This window comes from Ascochyta rabiei, chromosome 14, assembly GCF_004011695.2.
Source record: "Ascochyta rabiei chromosome 14, complete sequence".
NCBI lineage: Eukaryota > Fungi > Ascomycota > Dothideomycetes > Pleosporales > Didymellaceae > Ascochyta > Ascochyta rabiei.
Window position 1 is genome coordinate 482,602 of NC_082418.1, and position 22,643 is coordinate 505,244.

The 22,643-nt window shown below is 45.0% G+C and overlaps 10 protein-coding genes across 10 annotated transcripts, besides 9 other annotated features; 5 read left to right on the top strand and 5 right to left on the bottom strand.

The window, feature by feature from the left end:
* Positions 1 to 1,132: part of a mobile genetic element that runs on past the window's edge.
* Positions 961 to 1,011: a tandem repeat.
* Positions 1,133 to 2,053: a mobile genetic element.
* Positions 1,398 to 1,463: a tandem repeat.
* Positions 1,883 to 1,932: a tandem repeat.
* Positions 2,054 to 4,258: 2,205 nt separating the features above from the next.
* Positions 4,259 to 4,299: a tandem repeat.
* Positions 4,300 to 4,879: 580 nt separating this feature from the next.
* Positions 4,880 to 5,476, top strand: EKO05_0008079 (uncharacterized protein; the record flags this gene model as incomplete). The annotated part of the gene is made up of 2 exons (XM_059637196.1): positions 4,880 to 5,019; positions 5,143 to 5,476. The coding sequence occupies 2 exons, from the start codon at positions 4,880 to 4,882 to the stop codon at positions 5,474 to 5,476; spliced, it is 474 nt and encodes a 157-aa protein (XP_059493179.1).
* Positions 5,477 to 7,814: 2,338 nt separating this feature from the next.
* Positions 7,815 to 7,847: a tandem repeat.
* A 361-nt stretch (positions 7,848 to 8,208) lies between these two features.
* Positions 8,209 to 8,601: a dispersed repeat.
* Positions 8,602 to 8,780: 179 nt separating this feature from the next.
* Positions 8,781 to 9,156, top strand: EKO05_0008080 (uncharacterized protein; the record flags this gene model as incomplete). The annotated part of the gene is made up of 2 exons (XM_059637197.1): positions 8,781 to 8,919; positions 8,978 to 9,156. The coding sequence occupies 2 exons, from the start codon at positions 8,781 to 8,783 to the stop codon at positions 9,154 to 9,156; spliced, it is 318 nt and encodes a 105-aa protein (XP_059493180.1).
* A 2,005-nt stretch (positions 9,157 to 11,161) lies between these two features.
* On the bottom strand, positions 11,162 to 11,506 carry EKO05_0008081 (uncharacterized protein; the record flags this gene model as incomplete). Its single annotated transcript, XM_038946443.1, has 1 exon — positions 11,162 to 11,506. The coding sequence occupies one exon, from the start codon at positions 11,504 to 11,506 to the stop codon at positions 11,162 to 11,164; it is 345 nt and encodes a 114-aa protein (XP_038796550.1).
* A 919-nt stretch (positions 11,507 to 12,425) lies between these two features.
* On the top strand, positions 12,426 to 14,358 carry EKO05_0008082 (Phosphotransferase enzyme; the record flags this gene model as incomplete). Its single annotated transcript, XM_038941303.2, has 5 exons — positions 12,426 to 12,860; positions 12,911 to 13,122; positions 13,179 to 13,357; positions 13,411 to 14,008; positions 14,067 to 14,358. The coding sequence occupies 5 exons, from the start codon at positions 12,426 to 12,428 to the stop codon at positions 14,356 to 14,358; spliced, it is 1,716 nt and encodes a 571-aa protein (XP_038796551.2).
* A 493-nt stretch (positions 14,359 to 14,851) lies between these two features.
* Positions 14,852 to 15,227, bottom strand: EKO05_0008083 (uncharacterized protein; the record flags this gene model as incomplete). Its single annotated transcript, XM_059637198.1, has 2 exons — positions 14,852 to 15,073; positions 15,123 to 15,227. The coding sequence occupies 2 exons, from the start codon at positions 15,225 to 15,227 to the stop codon at positions 14,852 to 14,854; spliced, it is 327 nt and encodes a 108-aa protein (XP_059493181.1).
* Positions 15,228 to 15,407: 180 nt separating this feature from the next.
* EKO05_0008084 (uncharacterized protein) lies at positions 15,408 to 15,632 on the top strand (the record flags this gene model as incomplete). Its single annotated transcript, XM_059637199.1, has 1 exon — positions 15,408 to 15,632. One exon carries the CDS (start codon positions 15,408 to 15,410, stop codon positions 15,630 to 15,632), a length of 225 nt encoding a protein of 74 aa, XP_059493182.1.
* A 1,744-nt stretch (positions 15,633 to 17,376) lies between these two features.
* Positions 17,377 to 17,998, top strand: EKO05_0008085 (uncharacterized protein; the record flags this gene model as incomplete). Its single annotated transcript, XM_038941464.1, has 3 exons — positions 17,377 to 17,628; positions 17,680 to 17,868; positions 17,930 to 17,998. The coding sequence occupies 3 exons, from the start codon at positions 17,377 to 17,379 to the stop codon at positions 17,996 to 17,998; spliced, it is 510 nt and encodes a 169-aa protein (XP_038796552.1).
* A 641-nt stretch (positions 17,999 to 18,639) lies between these two features.
* EKO05_0008086 (uncharacterized protein) lies at positions 18,640 to 19,341 on the bottom strand (the record flags this gene model as incomplete). Its single annotated transcript, XM_059637200.1, has 1 exon — positions 18,640 to 19,341. One exon carries the CDS (start codon positions 19,339 to 19,341, stop codon positions 18,640 to 18,642), a length of 702 nt encoding a protein of 233 aa, XP_059493183.1.
* A 641-nt stretch (positions 19,342 to 19,982) lies between these two features.
* Positions 19,983 to 20,606, bottom strand: EKO05_0008087 (uncharacterized protein; the record flags this gene model as incomplete). The annotated part of the gene is made up of 1 exon (XM_038941301.2): positions 19,983 to 20,606. The coding sequence occupies one exon, from the start codon at positions 20,604 to 20,606 to the stop codon at positions 19,983 to 19,985; it is 624 nt and encodes a 207-aa protein (XP_038796553.2).
* Positions 20,607 to 21,218: 612 nt separating this feature from the next.
* On the bottom strand, positions 21,219 to 21,858 carry EKO05_0008088 (uncharacterized protein; the record flags this gene model as incomplete). Its single annotated transcript, XM_038941344.2, has 3 exons — positions 21,219 to 21,543; positions 21,595 to 21,608; positions 21,661 to 21,858. 3 exons carry the CDS (start codon positions 21,856 to 21,858, stop codon positions 21,219 to 21,221), a joined length of 537 nt encoding a protein of 178 aa, XP_038796554.2.
* Positions 21,859 to 22,020: 162 nt separating this feature from the next.
* Positions 22,021 to 22,643: part of a mobile genetic element that runs on past the window's edge.

Below are 22,643 nucleotides of genomic sequence, written 5' to 3' on the forward strand. Positions count from 1 at the left end.
GTATAATGCCTTTTATACTACAAAGGCGCTCTTAGGCTTCCCTCCTAGTAGATGTTAAAGGCTTATATAATTACAGAAGAGTTTTATTATTCTTTTCTTATTTATAGCTTTCTTATTATATCCTAGCCCTTAGAACACTGCAGTCTAGGTTAATGCTATTTTAGATACAGAGCCTAAAAATTTATTAATAACAGCTTATGTTTGCATAACCTTAGCTACCTTAAGGGTCTTAGCTTAAGTTACTGCCTAATTGTATTTACTTAGCTATATCTCCTAATTTGCAGTTATTTATATTAGTCTAAGTATAGTATAGTATCTTTCTTATACTTACGCCTGTTCTTTATCTACATCTACTCTAACAGTGTCTTAGAGGGCAGTTATCTATTTATACAGTGTTCTATTTTCTATATAGTAGCTTAGCTACAGATTTAGTGTTACTATTATAAGAATATACTTAATTATTCTTAATATTTTACTTTTCTTATCTTAATAGTCTTTCTTAAGTATCTTATATAACTTAAGGCAAAGCTTATAGTCTTTGCAATCTTCTTTATATACCTCTTGTCCCTTTTCTAAGAGGTCTAATACCTATATTAGGATTATAGGTGTTTACAGCATAGTTATTAACATGTCTATTACTTTATATATTATTCTGCGCGTTCTGCTTTAACCTACTTAGATAGTCTGTAATAATATAGTTAAGGTGTTGCTTATGCTTATTGCTAGTTTGTATTATGCAATTTCTAGAGGTAGTAGCGCCTCTAGTTGTATGCGTTAGAGTTGCACCCCTTTAGGGTCTGCTAGCAGCTATATATCTTGCAACTAGCACTTAGTCTTAAGTTAGTAGTACTAGGAGACCTAGTTGCTTAAGTTAGTGAGAATAACTGTTGCGTCCCTCTGGCTTTAGCTAGTCACTATTTTGCTTGTTGTTAGTGCTTATTATAGTAGCAGTAAGACTCTTAATTGTTAGATTAGATAGTAATAGTAATAAGTTAATAATAATGTATTAGTGTTCTGTTCTTATTCTATATAAGGGTGATTTTTGTCTTATCTAGGTTCTAGTAGGGGCCCCTGCACGGTTTCTTAGCAGGTATATCGCCTAACCTATTTCTCTAATACCTTTTATTTAACAATTACGTCCGCTATTTTAAGGGCTTCTACGTAAGGAAAAGCTTAGTTATATTTACTAAGCTATAGTTCCTAATTTTACAGGACTCTTATAGGCTCTAGTACTTTATAGTACCTTTCTTATACCCTTCTAATCTTGTTATTAAGATCTACTCTCACTGCTGCCTAGATATTTATACTCTAGGTCTATAGGGTGCTAAATTTATTAAAGCAGCTTACTTATAAATAAGAGCTAACTATAGTATTTAAGTATTTTACTATTACAGCTATATATTTCTATTTATCTTAGTAGTTTTACTTATATATTTTATATAAGTTATAAATTATTTTATATTCTTACACGTTGCTGTTGTATGCTTCCTTTCCTTCTGCTAAGAGTTCTAAGTATTATATTAGGGTATTAGTTATTACTATAAAAGTAATAATAGGGTTAATTAATTCTTATGTAGTTATGCACGTATTACCTCTTATAGTTTATATTAAGGAGGATACCTAAGTGCTCCTTAGAGCAGAGGCTGGTTTATATTCTAAGATAAGTAAAGGTTATAGTTTAATAGGTTTTGCGCGTAGTTAAGTGTTGCCTTCTAGGTCTACAATGTCTTAGATTTCTAGAGCTTTACATTACATCTTAAGTTAGTAATACTAGAAGATCTATTTACTTAAGTTAGTAAGAATAACTATCGCGTCCCTCTAGCTTTAGCTAGTTGCTATTTTACTTGTTATTAGCGCTTATTGTAGCAGCAGTAAGACTCTCAATTGTTAGATTAGATAGTAATAGTAATAAGTTAATAATAATATATTAATGTTCTGTTGTTGTTCTATGTAAGGGTGATTTTTGTCTTATCTAAGTTCTAGTAGGGGCCCCTACACTGTTTCTTAGCAGGTATATCACCTAACCCATTTCTCCGATACTATTCATTTAACAAATAGATAGACTAGCTACTGTCTCCTTTACACTTCTTTAATAAGGGCTTTAGTGTACGTTTAGGGTACTTAGCAACTAATTTAGCTGTATTAGCTAGCTTAAGTGTAAATTTTAGAGGTATAACAGATAGTAAATAAGCTGTAAGTGTAGTAAGATAAGAGGAGGGGTAAGTAGTAATTGGTAACGCGTTGTGTGCGCAAAAAGGAGGCAGCTAGCCTATTAACATTACTGCCTTAATGCTAAGGATTATGCGCAACTTTGTACAGTCCACTACAACAGAGATAGAGTAAATCTAAACATTAGAAACAATTTAGCAGTATTACTTTAGTTATTGCTAAGCTAAATTTGTAAGTACTGTGCGTAGTTATAGCTAGTATTTTTTAATAATTATACTTAATAATTTGTTGTATAACTATATACTGGCTTTAAACTATTATTAGAATCTTACTCTACTACAACACTACAATACTATAATATCACCCTTTTTAGCATATTACATATATATTAATAGCCTTATAGATCTTCTATTTAAAAGAAGAGGAAGAGAAGGGGTTTAGTTTAGGCTAGTAGATGTCTGTAGGACTGTAACTAAGTCTACAAACACCTCCTATAGGCGTCTGTTAGTCTAGACTCTATCTAGGGCCTTTTTTTAAGCTTGCAGGTTTAATTCCTAGTAACTATAGCTATCTTTTTGCTCTACTAGCAGCTATACAATTACTGTAGTGTTAATAAAGGAGGGGGGGGGGGGGTAACAACCCTAGGAAATTAATTGTTAGCTGCTATCCTGGCTATCCTAACAACCTTACACAGGACATTTTTTAAACAAAATCAAACAGATTTAATAATTTAAAGCTAGAATATTAATTTTGTTTGATTATTAGGAGCCGTAGCCATTTGTTTGATTGTTTTGAAGTAATTAAACAAAATCAAAACAATATTATTGAATCCATTTGATTGTTTACAAGCTTGGTTGTCACTTTCACACGCTTCGCAGGCAATAGCCAATGCTTAGTCCCTCAACATAAATAAGAATCGGCTTTTGCTTACTTTGGTAGACAAAGTATAGGGTTGCCTTTGTAGAAGTTACTATAAAACAATTTAGACATGTATCCGTGGCTAGAGCGTACATTAGTAAAAAGCTTATGTAAGTCCGTGCACGCAGGAACCTAAGCAGAATCATTAAGATACACAGAGTATTCTCTATTCTTTTAAGGTTAGACACACTGATTTCAAGAATGGTGTGAGTAAGTGGATATTTCTAGAGGTAAATTTAAAGTACGCACTGGCGTAGGTCTAATATCTCTTAAGCCTAAGGTTAATAAGGAGAGAAAACAGTAGCTTCTACTATAACGTTAAATAGTTAATTACTGGCATATGTGCTACTCTATTGGATGTAGTACAATTATAAACTATCTAAGAACTGTAACTACCCTCTATATATATACTAATAAGACCTAGCTAGGTAAATAAGGGGCTTAAGAACTTCTGTAAGCGAAAGAGCAGCTGTGCTCTTGTTAGTACTGTTATTATTACAGAATATAAGGTCTAGTATAAGCTTGCGCTTAGGCTTAAACTTAAGTAGTACTAGGAGGTAACGTGAAGGCTTATGGGAGAAGGTTGTAGATATTAGTAACGTTTTCCTACCTATTCTGCCTTTCCCTTTAAGGTATTCTCAATAGTCTTTCTAATACGCCTTCTTACGTAATTACCCTCTAAGTTTGTATTCCTGCGTTATAGGGAGCGACATGGCTAATACTACTTTAGGACTTATTCCTTCCTTCTCTTCTAGAATATTTAAGAAAGAGCTTGATCTGGAAAGTTGTAGGTGCCTGTGTAAAGCGTTGCTCGGCCATTAGCCTCTCTAGAATGTGTTTAGAAAAGCTAAGCAGCTAGTTAGCAACTCATTTACTTATAGCTATGCAATCTAAGACTTACTATAACTATTACTCTATTATAAACTTATAGGAATTATAGCTAGATTTAACTAGGGCCCTCTTAATATCCTTAGAGCTAAGAGGTTGTAGCGCAACTTCTTGCTAAGCCCACTTTTAAAATCTTTAAGATTAACAAGCCTTGCTGCTTTAGGTATTCTCTTTTAGCTAGGTCTGTAAAAGGAGAGGTGTTGCAGTAGAGTAGATATTAGGGAGAGAGAGCACGTGGCCTAGACAGGAGGGTAGGCAGAAACAAAATTCCATAAAATACAGCGTAATTAATAGTATAGCTTTATTAGTAGTTAGTAGTTAGTATATTATAAAGTCTACAGACTATAATCTTATCTTTAGTTTAATGTTTATATAATAAATAAGGAAAGAAAATAGATTTAAATAAAGCTTAGCTTTTTTAAAGGCGTAGTTTCTTAAAACAGAAATGCGCATAACGGTCTTTCTACAATAGTGCTACAACAGACAGCAGTCTGGACAGGAGAACTTATTTTTAACGTCCTATGGTCGTATGTGGAAGAAACAATCATGTAAAGAACATATTATTCACTTTTGAATTTTGAAATCTTATAGCCACGTTCTAGGTGGCATGAACATCAGATAAATATCCAACATGGCTCTCTCTTATCGATAGCCGGCAGAACACTCACAATGAGTTAACCTTTTACATACTCACATTCGCTTGCTCGGAACATCGCACGAGCTGGGTGACATAGCGTGCCCAGAGGCGCGTAGATGAGCCGATGACGTAGCGTACCTTGCAGCGAGCGAACACCATCGTGTATGCACATTTACGACTAAGACTTGCCATTAACAATCTACAACACAGAATAGTATCTTATAGTAACAAATTGATCACAAAAACACGAACGCCGATTCTTACACGATGTTTTCCACAAAGGCAAGCTCACTACGAGCCCTATCTCGAGCACCGTGCCAGGTTAGATGTCCAACAGCGAGACTGTATGCGACGGACCATGATCAGCGCACGAAGGAAACGCTAAAAACTTCCTCGCGGTTGACGTGGTGAGTAGTCGGAATTTCATCAGAAGCTCTCATCGCGCCGCAATTTGCATCCCAATACCCGCTGAACGCGCCTTCCAATCCCACGTACCTCCAAACGACGCTCCCCGTACTGACTCCCACTAGGCTCACCACAACCGCCGCCATCGGCGCCGCAGTCCTCTACTACACCACCACTACCAACTCCTCTGCTTCAAACCCTCCATCCTCTCGGTCTTCCCTGTCCCCCTCAAATCCTCCTAGTGCCACCCGACCAGGGCACCGTCACGAAGCTGCTTACGCCTCTGACGTACCCAAGCCCGTTGAAGACCGTCATGGCGATACTGTCGAGAAACACAGCATCGCTGCGCACAAGAACCAGAACAAAGTCCGCGAGGGCAAGTTCTCGGGCAAGGAGTTTGACAACCATGTGCAGGAACATTCGCCGGGGAAGCCTGGAGGTGATTTCGAGAAGCGTTAGGATGGGTCTGGAAGGGAGAAGCTGGGTGACAATGGCTTGAATTGAGGTTGGACGTGGTCCAGCGGAGGCACAAGGTCACTCAACATACTTATCTTTTGCGTCAATATCGTACATCTGTTTATCTACTTTGTCTGTTCTGCCCTAAGTCAAAGCGAATACCTGCCAATGGATGCGTTGCCTGGATTTGGGCGTTTCTCGTCATTTCTGGAGTGCTAAGACAGCGTCATCTAAGGGGAAGTGTGAGGAGGTTTTCACAAAGAGCGCGGGAAGAGCTAAGCAATGAAAGCACTGACTTCATCCTCCGAAAGGCTTGGATCTTCTCAAACAGCTCACTGACACAGGCGAAAGGTGAGTGTGATGCTCTGGACTTCGACATGGCCTATCAATCTCAGAGTGATAAAATGAGGTTATCAGAACCTGCCTCGTTGAGAAGCTGTACATGGTAATCCGTATATCCCTGCGTTTTGTCGAAGTCATAGTTTGACGTACTGCCTCCCCTCACACCCCAGTGATCACCCCCCTATCCGCTTCCTATTGTCCATACCCAGGCGATATGCCACTTCCCATAACAGCGAATGTTCGCTTGCGGCATACGTCCAACTCTCTTTCCCTCACAGGCCTCTCACTCACGATGAAGAAAATAATTTAAGATAACAGCACAAGAAAAGAGCGCGGGCTAACGTCACGTGCTCGCTTACGCACTAACTTCCTGCCGTTTCACCGGCCGCACGTCATTACCGATACATCGCGATAGAATCGCGATTGACGTGCGCTCCGTTGTAGACTTCAGACAGTAACTGATAATTAGTTCTGGACTTCCTATAAAGCAAAGTACAGAGACGCGTCGGCATACCCGTGGAATACAAGGTCTTAGCCGGTGTAGACACAGCATATTGGCTTCTCACGGATCGTTGAGCGTGGAGCTTCGAGCAATCTTCTTGATAGACCAATCAGTGGACTGCTCGCCGCGAGAACTGCAAAGCTACAGGATAACTCACTAGCACATGCTTCCAGCAAACCCTAAACAACGTGCGTGCTGACCGGTTGTGTAACACTCCTTACTGCGACCTCAGCCTCTCGTAACGGCATAACTGCTCACAGGGCCTTCAAGCTACGCGACTGAAGCTGTATTCGATAGTCGAGCCTTACCAATGGAGGCGGCTCTATTCTGCGACAGTCTCTGTGTAGACTTCGCCAAACAAGCTCAAGGGGTGCTCGCAAGGCCTTCTGGTTTGCACAGTGCCTTGCGCTAGCACATTGCAATCGGTCCCCGCAAGATATTGATGACTGCAGCTTCTGAATCAGGTGAAACGTTATAAAATTGACTGTATAGTCACAGAAGATTATCGCCGTGCGCTCGACGGGACTGTAATCGACTATCAGAGACACGAAATACGAGTAACTAGAAACATTGCCAACGTACAGTTTCTGGGCCTCATTTAGCCCATGGTCTGTACTGTGGGAGGGTTGCCTTTTGCCTTGTTGCCACGATATGCACGTCACGACACCCAAAGCCCTACATCAATGGCACTGGCGAATGAGGTGAGAGAAGACCCAGGTGCGCACCTTAGTACGGACAAGCTGCATTGATATTAGTTCTGCCGCGCCGGAAAGGGGCTACCTGAACCAATGGATCCCCATTCGCATCTCCGTCTCTTATCTGGAAGCTGGAAGCTCCGCACCGCGCGTGAACAAAAGCTTAACGCTCTGGTGGTCCCACTCTCCCAGCCACGCGAATTTTCTTTTTGACATGGCATTTTGGTGTCTACTATCCAGCGCGGTACTGGCTATCACAGCCGCACAACAGAACGTTGGGGATCCTGTCGATAGCTTCTGTCGGCGTCACCTACATCAGACGTGCAGAGTCGACTCGAAGCTGTACATAGATGGTGGTAAAGTGTACTATGGAGGATCTGTTGATAATGGCAGTGTCGCAGAGCAGAGTGAGTTCGTGGAGACGTAGTATTAGAATGTATGTGGCTTATTGGCGTAGACACTTGACTGCTTTGGGAGGACGTTTTGGATACTAAGAACGACTTCAAGTTTCCGCCCCAGTATAGCAACCTGACGAAGATGTGTCCCCAAAGTATGTTTGTGGTTTTTTTTTGAAACAAGCTGATTGTTTTGTAGGATCCAGAGGTACCATCCGTGAGCGGTGGGATCCTGTGGCCTGACTCCGCCAACAAGTTGTTCTACTTGTTTGGTGGTGAGTACAACACAGCAAACGACGTGCAGTCTTTTACTACGCTGTGGCTCTACGACATCATCTACAACACCTGGAATCGTTCAAGTGCTTCAGATGGCTCCCTTATCAACATCAAGTGGCCGGCATTTGGCGCTGGTACTGTTACGGATACAGGAACTGCGTACTATTATGGCGGATATCTGACCAAGTTGTCTATGCTAGAGTGGACTGATGATCGCTTCATGTTGAACTCACTGACTTGTTTCAACATGAACACTCGACGCTGGCAAAACAGCACGTATGATCAGACGCCACGAGCTGAGGGATTGCTTAATTTCATTCCAACTTCAGATGCAGGCATGCTTGCCTACTTTGGAGGTCTCGAGACGAACAACGGCGTGAGCAGCTATGTGGGCCTTCATTCCTTTTTCTCGAGTCTCTTTTTGTTGACATAATCGCAGGCAAACATGAGCGTAAGACGTGTCTGACGAGACCTTTTCTTTGACACAGATCAATTTCGCTCCAGAATATCCAGCTGTTCGACACCGAACACCAACTTTTCATAGTTGGAGAAAGGTCGATTTCTATCGATTTTTCATCCCAATATTACGAACATGCCTTCCTAACATTAATTTCCAGCGTCTGTTTTGTAGTGCAGGCGTTGGAACAGGCGCGCTGGCTATTGTAAGCTGAACAGAGTGGTTATCTGGTCTTAGTTGAGATGAAATCTCTGCAATGGCCCGTGCGTCTGAAGATGTAGACCGGTTAAAGGCAACAGAGGACTCCTAGCTATAGCTATTGCCTGCCTAGCAATTGCTACACAGCTCTTACTTTATTACAAATACCCCCTATTATAACTAGCTATACTAACCCTATATACCTAGACAAAATTAACTAAGCAACAGCTTAAACCTACCCCTAATACAAACACTATATCAACTGTGTCTTTCTTAAAAAAAATCGTGTTTGTGTTTGCTATGTACTGACCCATCCAGGCATATGCAGCACTTGTTCCAAACTACCTCGGAGGCAAGGCATGGACGTCTTGCGACGTAATCCGAGAATCGCAGATGCTCTTCGTCGGTGGCCAGATTCCGAATGCCTCATTAGCAGAATGCGATGTCCCAAAGATCGGTGGACAGCACGGTCTCTTACTTGGGTAGGAGGCCATTGAAGAAGGAGTTTGGTGACATGGGATACAAGACAACACGACGGGATATAGGGTGCCTGATAAAATCATATCTTTTGTCGGCGGCAAGTGAGTACTTCTTGTGCATAGTCATTTTTAGTCAATCTTCAAGCTAATATGGCAACAGTGCTGATGGACCTGCCACCGCAACGGCACCGGCAGCAGGTTTTATGGTACGCGACTTGTCTGTGTACTTTGGGACGACAGCCTCCGCAGCACCGCGAACTGCATCAAAAATCTTACCAGCCGCAGCAACAGCGACTTCAACAAGCCAAACAAAATCCAAATCAAACACCGGTGCCATAGCAGGCGGGGTGGTTGGCGGCGTAATCACCCTGGTCGCCGTCATTGGCATAGTCTTCTTCTGCCTCCGCCGTAGACGTCGCAACAAGCCAATCGAACCGAACCGAGCTGAACTTGCATAAAACCCAGCGATTTATATGAATAGCTATGCCATAGCGAACCACTCTTTACCCGGTAGTTCCGTACAACCACACATGGTAGAAGCACCGGCGTACTCACTGCAAGGCTTCCCGCTCCCAAACCCTTGGAACGGCGAGCAACAAGCGAATTAATTACACGGGACAGCATCTCAGCAGGGTGGCTATGACCCCTCCCAGCCATACTACTCACTGCCTTCTGAGCTTTCTCGATCGGCTTTCAAACTTCAAAGTCCACAAGATATGAGTCACGAGCTGTCAAGTACCTAGATACCAGCTGTCTTCGAACTACAGCATTTGCAGAGTCCAAAATCAATATAAGCGGGCCCATGAGCGAAAATTTGGAGGCAAGAAGCTCAATTCACACTGTTAGCTTTGACTGGTGTGCTTTGCTTGAAGAAGCAGTTGTTGTTTATGTATTGTATTTCTTAAAGATGTTTTGATCGCAGTGTTGGTTATCTTGGCACGCAGAAGGGACCACGGAGCTGACAGTGACCATGCAGTACCGGCTCCTGCTAGTCATACAGGCGCCAGCGACACTTTAGATTGTTAGTTCTATGTAGCCTACTCGGCCCTCCCATCTGGTAGTATTAGCTCGTCATGCCAATAGACATGGCCTGCAGTCTGGTCTTGGTACGCGACCAATGTCTGAAGAACATCATTTCCAGCCACAAGGAGTCAGTTGCGTCATACGCATAGGGATGTAGTTTCTGACAAGAGGTGTGGAAAGCCAAGTCCGTTGAGCGTGATCTCTGGATACATGTATGCACAATGTCGGCATGGCCTATAATCGGCCGATTGGTATAAAGTACGCACCGCCCCACTACCTCGTGTCTACATACCCTTGCAACACCACTCATAATTGCTCTCCATACATCAAGACATATCCACCAATGTTGCTTGGTAAAACTAGTACTTCTCGCTTGCTTCAGTTCAAAGTCTCAACCACATGTGCCCTGTTACAACAGTTGCCTTACAGTGACGATACGCATAGTGATCACCTCGAACCGCAGATTGACCGAGTGCGAGCTGTAAGGAATTACCTTTCACAAAACCTATAGCGTACGTGGTGTCCACAAAGGCATACTAGCAACCTAATCTTTAAGGCAAATCAACAATCGAGAGATTCAATCCGCATAGGGGGAGTCAAGAACAATTTTTCGCGAATTGACATACTTATGCCCAATGCGCACGTTACAAAAACGCTAGGAATTGAAAAAGAAAGAGCTTCTCCGTGCATACAATAGAGTATGGAAAACTGCAAAAAACATACAACAGCGGGTATTCGCTAGTGGTCACCCACCTAACTACTAATCCGCCGGTACGTTGCTCAAATAGGGCTGAGCGAACGGGAAGCCTTGCTGTCTCTCGTTCTGTTACCACAAAAGTAGCAAAATTGGCTGTATTCAGTAAGCGGGACCCTGGGAGACTTGTCTGTGCCTGGGAAAGGCTACAGAGCGGCTGACTAATCTAAGGGCTGTGGCTGCGCTAACGAGGGCTGTGCAAACCTTCTGACCCACGCATATCATTTAAGGCAGCAAGGAGGCGGCTAAGTGTGGCCTTATACTGGAAATGAGACCACAGCGGTCATGGCGGTAAGCAATGTCATCAACGAACACCAGCAGCCCTCACCCTATGAACCCCACATTCTTGTTTTGCTAGACAGTCATCACGTTGCCTCACGTCGTTTCCTGCTGCAGCTCCTGATCATCGATATCGATGAGCGTGTCGCAGTCGAATTATTGCGTTAAAAAAGCAGCACGATAGCAACCATTGTGTTTATCCTCTAAGTTGCTTGTATTGATACATATTCATTCTGGCTACTCATGCGATTTTGTTACATAGAGTATAGGTGATTCTTGTCAAACGCATCACTTCTTTCTAGCCTCCCAATCTGCAAATAGTTCCTCGTCTACCTTAGATCCTTGAGGATCATTGGCGGGGTCGGCGACAGCCTTTGCATGAATAGCATGACTGTTCTTATTGGCAGCATCACGAACAGCCTTGTTCTCTGCGTTCTTGTTCGCCTGAATGATGACCTCAAATTTCCCGTTCCCAAGATCAGCTCCCTTGTCTGCACGGTAGTTGTACGCCGAATCTTGTGTTGGAGTTCTGCTCGGAAAGAGGCGGTGTCCATGAGGGGTACTCGAGCCCTTCTTCAGCACTTTCTTCCAATCGATCGCCTTGCGAAAGTCGTTGAACGTGCTCTTGGACATGATATCTCTGCAATATTCGAGATGATTATAATGGTGTATAAAGTGGAAAGTCTTAATTCGTAGATTGCGTTGGACCGTTCGAAATGGTTGTGTATAGAAGTGACAGCGGGTAGATACAATATATTCCCCGGGGACGGAATATTGATAATGTTGACACAAAATTCGAGAGAAGATGTCAAAAGGGAGTAAAACTTGCAGTGGTAGGTGCTTGGAATTTGGAAATTTGCACCCTCATGTAGGAGTACCCCAGGTCGATTTATAGTTGATGATTAGCAAGCGCCAAACCACTCAATGGAACCTATTTGTATCCTAAGCGCTTGGGATAATGAGCCTTTGCTCCCTCGTCAGAAAACGATAGGATGACAACACTTTGCAAAAGAGGTAAGACCACCACAAAAGGGCCGTCAGCGTTTTGAAAGCTTGTGGTGGAGGTCATTAACACATGTGCCGCAATTGTGATCCAACCAGAGTCAGAACCAGAAATAGGAGCATGAAACGCTTCCTAGGCATCCATAGTGTGCGAGTGATGAAGGAAGCGACGCTCTATCCTGTTTCAACAATGCGAGCGCATCACACCTGGGCAAGACGAAGCATACTGCCTTCATGCGATTCAAACTTCGTCACATGAGGTAAATGGAAGAGCTTTTCGGAACGGATGATATACGCAGAAAGCATCTCACTAGCTGGTCGGTGTATATGGGATATCTTGATTAGCCACCCATGGGGATGGTAGGTGTATGCGCGCGCTAAATTGCGCCTGACTTGTGTGCAAGATATGAGGGGAAAGCTTGGCGCGCTAAATTAGACAGACCTTGGCAACGCCTGCGACACAAGATTCGCGTCCAACATCGTTGCGAGACAAAACTGTGAGCCAGCCCAACCACAAGCTCTTACTAGCTTTAATTCTTCAATCGCTTCTATGTCCTTTCTTAGCCTTTCCCTCCAGCGTACCTCTTTTCATCGCCTGCAATTGCATATTAAACAGATCACTGCGCGCCCATTTCACTCTACCTTGCGTAATTATCTAGCGCACAAGGGTGAAGCCATGGCAACCACGCATCATGACGAGTCCCATGACTACTTCCACTACACTTCCGGAAGATGGCTTTGGGGGGAGGAAGAACAATTGCGCGAACGTTATCGCGCATTCAATGTCAATGAACTTCAGAAGGTCGCTGTGGGCATTGCCGGATCTGAGAAGTGCGTCTCTATGAGCAAAATTGGCGAAGGAAATTTCAACAAGGTTTTCCGCCTTCAGATGGACAATGGATCGGTCTTGATGGCTCGCATTCCTCATCCCAACGCAGGCCCTCCCAAGTACACAACCACCTCAGAGGTTGCTACAATGGACTTTGTGAGACAAACATTTCACTTCCTGTCTTCGGTGGATACTTATTTATACAGGCAAAATCGATCCTTGACATACCTGTACCAAAGATTCTGGCCTACTGTGCTACAGCCGATAACCCAGTTGGCTCAGAATACATCATCATGGAGGAAGCCCAAGGCATACAACTGTCGAAAGTTTGGGATACAATGGATTTGAAAGAACAATTGGGAATTGTGACTGAGCTTGTCACCATTGACGAGAAGCTTCTCTCTGCATCGCTAAACAGGTACGTGGCTGCGTTAACTCACAAGCTCTATATAGTGACGTTTCTAATGACAATAGACACGGCGCACTCTATTATAGGAAAGACAGCTTTCCTGGGTGCACGACCGCAAAAGTCACCGGTAACATTACGGATAGCTTGAAAGCAGATGTCGCGAATAGATTCGTCATTGGTCCCACAGTCGAAAGGGCATTCTGGAAGAAACAAAGGGCAGTAATGGCTGTTGATCGTGGGCCTTGTACGTAAGCCTCCATCGCAACGAGCTTACCAAGATACTGACAGCCATTGAAGGGACTAGTGCATGTGAATATGTGGAAGCAATTGCACACCGCGAGATTGCTTGGCTCAGTCACTATGCTGAATCTTTGCCGCTCTCTATGGAGAAATGGAGCGCCTCCAAAGGCCAGAGCGACCGTCAGGCCCACATTGACTTACTCGGAAAGTTTCTCAGTGTCATTGCTCAATTACTTCCAAAAGAACCTGAACTACTTGCTCCCTTCCTTTGGCACCGCGACCTACACCCTGGCAACCTGTTCGTCTATGACGGAAAAATCTCTAGCGTCATTGATTGGCAATCTTGCTGGGTTGGCCCTCTCATCCTTCGAGCAAGGGCACCACGACTTCTGGATTACAACGGCGAAATTATGCTGAAGCTACCGCCGGAATACGAGGAGATGCCGGAAGACGAGCGACGCTCAGTGGAGTATAAGGTACAGCAGTCTGTCCAGGTTTATAGTTACGAACACAAAACTGCTGGTCGGAATCCCCTCTTGAATCAGGTGCTAAGATATCCTCATGGAAAAATGTTGAGTAACGTTGTGGAATTCGCCTCTGCGTCTTGGGACGGAGACATCCTTCCTCTTCGTGACTGTTTGATTCGAATTGAGAGGTACGAAACACTGCTTAGACTTTTGACAGTCATGTCTGGGAACTGATAACTGCTCTAGGGACTGGAAAGAATATGCTGGCTCAACAGCCACTTGCCCATACCATTTTTCTGCTGAAGAAATTCAGAAAAGCCACGAAGACGCGGTTAGCTATAACGATATGCGGGATTTTTGGGATGACTTGGAAGGCCGAGTAGATGATACTGGTTTTACCACCCCTGACTTCTTTGACGATGCTGTAGATCTTTTTTCTACTCTACGAGAAAATGGCTTGAAGACATTAGAAGGCCCGGAGCTTAAGCGTTTCGAGGAGCAGACGCGGTGGGTGCTTGACTATAGAAAGAAACAATAGGCTACTCGATGACTCATCTATTGCTACCAGCTCTCTGGCCTAAGCTCTTTATCTGATTACTGAAACAACTGTAGTTCCCGATGTGCTTATCAGATATTGTTCGGTCAGGACAGACACCATACATAACAGGTTGTGTGTGCTTGCTTGGCCTGTAAAGGAAGGTGTATCTCATGGCTCCAGGCGGTATCTCCTTGCTTTCTATATCGTCTATGGAATCGGCGTCCTCGAAAACGCGGTCGGCCAGAGCTTGGGCGAGGAACTAGATCACTAGATAAAGAGCTCGGTCCTCTGGTCCTGCGTAGAGCACGAGCAGCGGTCTATGCATATCAGTAAGGCCTTTCTGAGGCTCGCTGGAGTACGCACGCATATTTTTCGTTTCTTTGGTGGCCCTTATGATTATGAACACGCACTTGTAAGGCGATCTGTTGTACCTAGAGTCTTTCTGCCGTACTACTTCTACGTCGCCATAGAGTAGTCTCTCGTTGCTGTACTTCTACCCTTCTGATTCAATGACCTCACCTGGGCGACTGCCTATGAAAGATAAAGGAAGCAGCGAGGATACTAGCTGTATGACGATGCGCGAGTGAGGTGATTCATACTTATTGCATACTAGAAGAAATCGCACAAGGTCCTGGATAACTGCTAGTGGAGCGATGGGCTTTTTGTATGCTCGTGTAGAAAGCTGCTCTATCCTTGGCAAATCGAATTTGATATACTATTCAATTATTATACTGTAAGCTGCGGTGAGTTCTAGTAATACGCACCGCTGCGAGAACCTGATTCTGTTTAGTGTTGTATTCGTGATTTGTATAAGCTTTCACAGCGCGCTTGAATGCAGAAAGATAATATCTAAGTGTAATGTTAGCCATCCTAGCGCCAGAGCCGTCAGAGCCCTGCCCTTATGCAACCATGGTTGATACCAATAAGTAGCCAACAAAAATAGCGGTTCGTCAGACCCTGGCCTGCTAAGCTTTATAATTCTAAGCGACTGCACAATAACCATGGAAGTGCAAGCGGGACTGAGGTTGCGTGACCTCTGACTCCTCTTAATGCCTTCTAGTTTCTCTGGTAATCCAGGGAGCCAACGCTATATAAGCCACATCGCCCCCCGCCTCTCTCCCCCCTCCCCCCTCCCAAAGCTAAGTCCCACGCAAATTTTGCATATCATCCTCGAGGTTCCTCTGGAAGTCTGCCTACAAGTTCTTGTACACTCGCTGCCTGATGATCACAGCGGCAACAACGTTAAATTCAAGAACCGCCTCTTAGATGCCTGACAAATGGTGATAGTAAGATGGCAAAAACTTCGCAAAAACATACAACAGCGGGTATTCGCTAGTGGTCACCCACCTAACTACTAATCCGCCGGTACGTTGCTTAAATAGGGCTGAGCGAACGGGAAGCCTTGTTTTCAACGTCCTATGGTCGTATGTGAAAATAGTGGAAATTCAACAATTAATATTCTTATTCAAATTGCTCGTGCTTGTGAAGCGTGCCCAATCCTCCAGGCATCACTCTTCTGAGCGAACTTCTGCAAAGCAGCCTGATCGCGCGATGGGTGAAGATCTGCATACGCATTCACGCTCTTGACCTTGCAGTTCCGTCAGTATTGCCAGCCAGACCGGTTGTAATCACGCGTCTGGACAACTCTGCCACCGTGCAACTCTATCTGAGTAGATCCTCAGTCGTCTACCAGACATGCCTTCCGCACCATATTCACTTCACTCATGACTCCACATATTGGGATTCAGGAATGACAAGAAGTGAGCGGAACAATGGCTCCAGTAAGATCTTCTCAGAAGTGTCATAAGACAAGCTCACCTGTCTGCTGTTGGGCTAAAAAAGCAGGCTGTGGGCTGCGGCTTCCGCAATGCCGCGCTTTATGTGTATGGCGATGTCGCGGACCACTCTGGATATCAGCCGGTGAAGTATACCGCGACGGCTACCTTATACCCGCAGCCAACCTATGTAATATCCCGGATCCCAGCTAGGATCAGCGACGCCCAATAGTTGTGGGAGACGCCTTGTTGCCGCCACACGCATGTCCCCGACTTACGGCTTTGCTATCTTCGTGTCGAGTTTCGAAGAAGGAAGTGGGCCGTTGGACGGTACCAGCGCGCGGGCGACGAGAGTAGAGTAAATGAGAAGGTCCGGTATGTGGTAAGGCGGGCGGACAATGTACGTCATCAAAGACAAATCCGAAGTTTTCGAGTTGCGTAGTCAAGAAATAAACCAGCGTGGCTTGACCAGAAGCAGCAAAAACGTCTGCTGTACGAGCGGAATGCCAGCAGGCGTAGGGCGAGTGCACAAAGAGTGGCAGTGAAGGAGACTTCCCGACATATAATGAAAGCCTGAAAAAACACGCAATCACAGTCAGACAGTACAAAAGAAGATGAAGTCGCAGAATTGGCTGATCGCGTAGCTTTCCTAACAACTCGATCGTATGTCTCTGCCACTTAGTCGAGCAGAAACCTCAAACGGCTCCACATCCTCTTCCTGCAGGCTGCTTGTGTGTAAACAGGATCATCAATCTTGACTCGCACTTGGAATGAGGACTTGTTCGAGGGCGAATACGAAAATATCAAGAGGAACCGGCTTTCTTGGTTTGCTATAGCTTATACTTCCGAAGACTCCCGAGCACGAAAGACCACACAAATTTTGGAAGTGACGACAAGCATGAAGATAACAAACAAAATAAACTATACTACTCATATGCAGAAGGTGGAAACAAGCACTATACTATGTAGAGCTCGACGCGCTTCCTGGATCGGTCGCTTCGGCGCAATGTTGTTTCAGTCAGACCAATCACTCCGGTCATGCAACTGCCGAACCCAGTGCATAACCAATTTCTCGGAGTTCAACGTAAAGCGTAGCGGGAAAATCTCCGACTCGCAGCCGAGTGATGTTCCATGGCTTCGAGATGTTTCAATGCCTCAAGATATATTGGAAAGCCTTATCTACATAAGAAGGTGGCTTCTTCTCCACAAGGCCGTTGCATCTTGACTCAGAAAATCACCCAAGATGCGTTTGACTTTCATCTCCCTCAGCTCACTAGCTCTTACGACTGGTCTCGCACTTCCAGGTTCTGCAGCTCCTGCTTCTGATGTATCGCTTCAGACTAGACAGAATGCCCCCGTAAAACCACCACCCTGCGTTCGCAGGCCCGGCACGACAGTGAAAGAAACACACAATCGTCACAAAGCATTCGCCTACGCTTTCATCTATGAGAGAGACATCACTGAGGCATTTCGATATATTGCGCATGATTACATTGTTCGCAGCCTTCTGCCTTGATTGTTTTGCCCTGACTGACAGCTCGGACAGAACCACAACCCATTAGCAAAGAACGGCTCCGATTCAGCATGGTCTATCTTGAGCCCAATCTGGGCTTCTCAAAATATAACAGTGTTGCGCACGACTTTCATATCGCCGCAGGGATGGTTGAACTACAACACCAGCTTTGGAGAAGTCGTCGATAGATTTCGCTGGGAGGAAGGGTGTATTGCCGAGCATGTAAGTGTCTTCCGTGTGCGACCATTTTGTTAAGTAGAGCGTCCTTGCTGACCAAATCCAGTGGGACCAGGGTGAGGTTTTCCCGAGTACGACATACCACAAGTCGAAGTGGGTGAGCGAGGCGCGGTAGTCGCCGCTTGTGCAGGTTGCATTCTTATTACCTGAAACTAGAATGAGGCAACGAAATTTTTATCTCATCGCCACGAAGGTTGCGTTTTGGTGCAAGCCCAGGATGTTCCGGTGTGCGTTTACACCAGACATACCAAACGCTCAATTCACCTCTTCTCACGCCCTATCCGAGCCTTCGCCGTAGTTTTAGCCCGTTTCTGCTCACCTGTTTGGCGAAAGAAGTTAACTCACAAAACATTCGTCTATTTGGATCTGCTGTAATCTGGGTAAAAGTGTTTCTTCTCTATTCCCCACTACAAAATACCAACCATGCACAAAGCCTCAGCTATGGCGTTGGTTGTATCATTGTCATCAGGCTGCTCAGCTCCTTGTTAAGATCAAGCGAGCAGTATTGCCTGCTGAAGCCATCCGCTAGCGACAGCATCCTCAACCTCGCCGTCCATGATGCCATGAGCATATATAACACACGAATTCGTACTTCTGTTCGAAGTCTGCATCGCCACCTCCTTCCACACTTCGGAGAACAACTGGTACTCTCCCGCCATCCAGTACCGCGATGACATCTCCTTTTTTGACAAATCGCCGAGTGAGCAGGTAAAGGCCGTTCAAGCTTATAACGAAGATGTAGTTTTCGCTGTCTTCTTAAGGTAGCTCGATGGGCTCTAATTTCGCATCTGGAGCATCGGGACTGCCCGTAGCAATACACGTGCGAGGGAGCTCTCCAGCTTTGATGTTGTATAAATTCATCGTGTCCAGCTCCTCAATCCCCTCTGTCGTCAGCCGGCGCATTCTAAGAGGTGCAGCGCAGTCTTTAACCACAGTGCGCCAGAATGCTCGGGTAGGGCTTTCGGGGTCTCTCGGAGGCTTGGCTGCATTCTTACTAGTTGGGGGAACGTATTCAGGGGTTTCGGCCCTACCCTCATAAATTAAGTGCAGTATGTGCGGTGCTGAGTACCCGTGTCGGCCGTCGCGGAGGCCGGTGTGCTGAAGGACAGAGTCAACTCGACATCGGTCTTGCCTTGTCAGATCTTTGGATCGGGAGAACATGCCTCTCCCCCAATCTGGAAACATGGACCCAATACGATCGATGATGGTTCCTTGAAGCACTAATATATTTATATGCTTGCTCACCACACGACAGTTTACGCTCTCAGTCTTCGATCCAGCATTGAAAATGTCTCTTTGAGCAAACATGACTGGGAAGCAGTCGTCACGCTGTAGATGGAACTCTGTTGTCCAAGAGAGTATGGATTCGTGATATCCATGTGACATTGTAACGCTTCTCTTTTGGACCTCTCTCAGATGCTTCAACCCTCGACCGAACTCAAACGGGTTCTGGCACATAATATCGAGGTTGCCGGATATTCTGATCAAAGCCAGTGTTACCTCTTGATATCAGCGCTGCAGGACCTTGGTATAGTCGACGTTGATATTGTGCCTTTGAGTGATTAGTCCGAGTAATGCATATATCTTGTCTCTGGGATCTGCAGCTTGTTTGTCGCGAAACCGTGTAAGGACGTCAAGGAGCGTGTTGGATGATTTAATGGTCGGGTCGCACATGGTCTTGCGTTGGTCCTCAATAATCTTCGCGTTGGTGAAGATTCGTCGAAAGTTTTTCTTATTCATGTAGCGGTAGCCGTGGGAAGTCTCGATCGCATGAAATACATCAAAGTACGGCTCGTCTTTGAAGAATTTTGACATGTAGGCCCATTCCAGTTCCGTCCTACCACATAGTAACGTCACTTGCGGCGCGCAAGATATCTCCTGGACGACCCAAACACGACTCCAGAAAGTTGGGCATATTAAGAGTGGCATAAGGGCATTTCCCTCGACGTCAATCAACATCTCTGCAGTTGCTGCTGATTAAGCATCGTGGCCTGAGTGCTCTTCTTTCCGTTTCTGAGTGGCTCTATACCTGTCCATGTCCTGCTGCGTCTGGGCAAAGTTTTCTTCGAATGTTCTGAGCGTGTGTGAATCTCGAACTACTATCTTTCGCAGTAATTCCATCGCTGCCACCACCACTCCTTCAGTATGTTGAACTGCTGTTGTTGCTCTTTGAGATGGTCTAGTTCGCCTTTCTCGAGACGCTGTAGATGTTCCTCTTGCGTGCGCCAGTGTTCCGTTTCCAGGTTCAAATGCTCAAAGGGGACTCCACGAATATCCATCTGTGTCGGTCCAACCCAAGCGAGAACGCGTCGGCACGAAGAGTACACCTTCCGTATTAATTCCACCTGCTGGGCTCGTTCGTAAAGGTCTTGCTGATTGATGCAGAATGCGTCAATCCAGAATAGCCGTGGTTTTTCTTTTTGTCTGAAGTTGCATAATATTGATGTCAAATTGTGTGTAACAAGTAGCTGCTGGTTGTACACGATGATGGAATCCGAAAAATCTGGCTCTCCCCACACATATGAGAGCGTCCCGTATGACGGAAGTTTCAGAGCAGTGCCCGTACCAAACGATAACGAGGTGTGAGAGAATGTGCATCGCAAAGAGGAGTCATCTTTCAATGGCGGGTGCAGAGTGATCAGGCGTATCTCCTCTTTGCTTGGGTCGAGAGGCGGATACGCTAACAGCCGGCGTACTGGCTGATCTGGTTCGAGAGGCGACATGTTCGAGGCTTTCAGATCTTTCCTGATTGAGCGAGCCGCAAAAGGGTGATTCGACCACTAAATTAAAGTAAGGTGTAAGGCTGAATGCTTTTACCCCGCAGATGCATATTGTTTGCACACACACCGTACTTCCCTTAGGTTTGGCTTGTAGTTCTCGGTTGGCAATGCATAATGACATGTCGTAAGCACTGCCTCTCAATCTTGTTGGCTTTAACGAGGTATGCTGAGAGCCTACTGCAGCCACTTCGAGAAGATGAGAAGGTGTCCAGACTATCCATTACAACGTCGTATCAATAAAGACTTCGGCGTTTGCTTCTCTGGCTAAAACTGATGTTGCCTTTGAACTTCCTCGCTACAAGTAACGCAGAGGAGAGCATAGATCGACGTTAGAAATATGTAGAGGTCAAAATTGTGGCGGTACTTAGTCGTATTTGCCAAGCATGATGATTGGTGTTGATTGTCGATGTAGCACGCTGCATATCGCTCAATCAAGACATGTCAAGCCATATTTGGGGATGGGCCGATTCGAGTGTTCATCTACTGCGAGCTTGAAACGGCTGAGGATTGAAATAAGTTGTTATTGGCATTGATAATCCTAAACATATTTCTATCCTAGGCTTTATAAGCTTCATGCCCCCAATTCTTCAGGCTCTTATAGCTCTTGCTGTTCGTATCCTGTTTGGCCTTCTCTTCCTGCGCAAGATGCCTCTTGCAATACGCAACAACCTTGCGCATATGGTCAATGTCGTCTTGCTCGTACTTGCTGGGGTCTTTCTTGGGGTTCTTCTCCAGGATGGCGACAATCTTGCGGCCCGAGTCGTGGCCAATGGTCTCGCCGCTGCCGTCGTCTTTGGACCAGCCTGCGCCGGCGGACTCGTCTTGGCCGAGCCAGTCCTGAAGGTCCTTCGCGGACATGTTCACGAGCTCGTTGAACTCTCTTTGTTATGTCAGTTTAACACTGAGACTGGGCTAGATGGGTTTAAAGTACTCAATGACGGTGTCCTGGAATATGTCAGTTTCGTGCTGTGCGGTTTTGATGCATGCAACTACATACATTGTCTTTGACCATTTTGCGCGGCGCACTTAACAAACTTGCGGTTTGGATGTAGTCTTGGAGGTTAGTTCTTTCAACACAGGAACGATAATGTTTCGATGAAATATTGAGAACAGTCTGCGAATTGTAGCATTTCGATTTCCAAAACATTGACGTCAGGACTCCAGTGTGAATGGCACGTGACATATTTGGAAGCATCTTGGGAGACGGAACTCCAGCGCCGTGATTCGCGGTTTGAAGGTAAGCCTCAAGAAAGAAACGAATGTGGACATGTCAAATTCGCGATTATTGTCCCTGGTTGATGCCTCCTTGCGACAATAGCAAGTCTACGTCGAGTTGTGTTGCGTCATAGCGGCGTGCTACCGTGTCCGTGCGCGCAACGACCGGAGTCGCGCAACGACCAAAAACCACCTTAATGCTCAAAATTAGATAAGGCTATAGAGCCACCTACAACAGCTATTATTTTATAATTTTGTAGTGTAGTACTAATTAATTACTTACAAAAAAGATGTACTATTTAAATTTGGCTAGTAACTTAACGTTGCGGCTACGTGATGTGGTTTTAAGTAGGGGAGCTGGGGCCAGCAATAGGGGACTACAACCACCAATATTATCCCTAGGACTACGTTTTTAACGCTTTTTTAGCTAGGTTGCTTATAAAGCTTTCTTTTTACCCTTTTAAGGTAATTATATAGCTTTTACAGCATTAAGCTCTTGTTATTAACACTGCTTTTTAGCCTCCTGTTTAGCCTTCTAATTTGCTGTATTAGCCTTCTCCTTCTTACGTACTACCTTAGCTGCCTCTTACACTACACACCTCTCCTCCTTCTCCTTCTCCTTAACCAGCTTCTTAGCAGCTGCTACTTTCTTACTAGTAGCTTTTCTAAGCCTCTCCTCCTTCTTCTTATGTTGTCTGACTCGCTTACAGAAGCGTGCTTTGTTAACCTTTCTAGGTAACTAGAACACTGCACCACTATAGTACT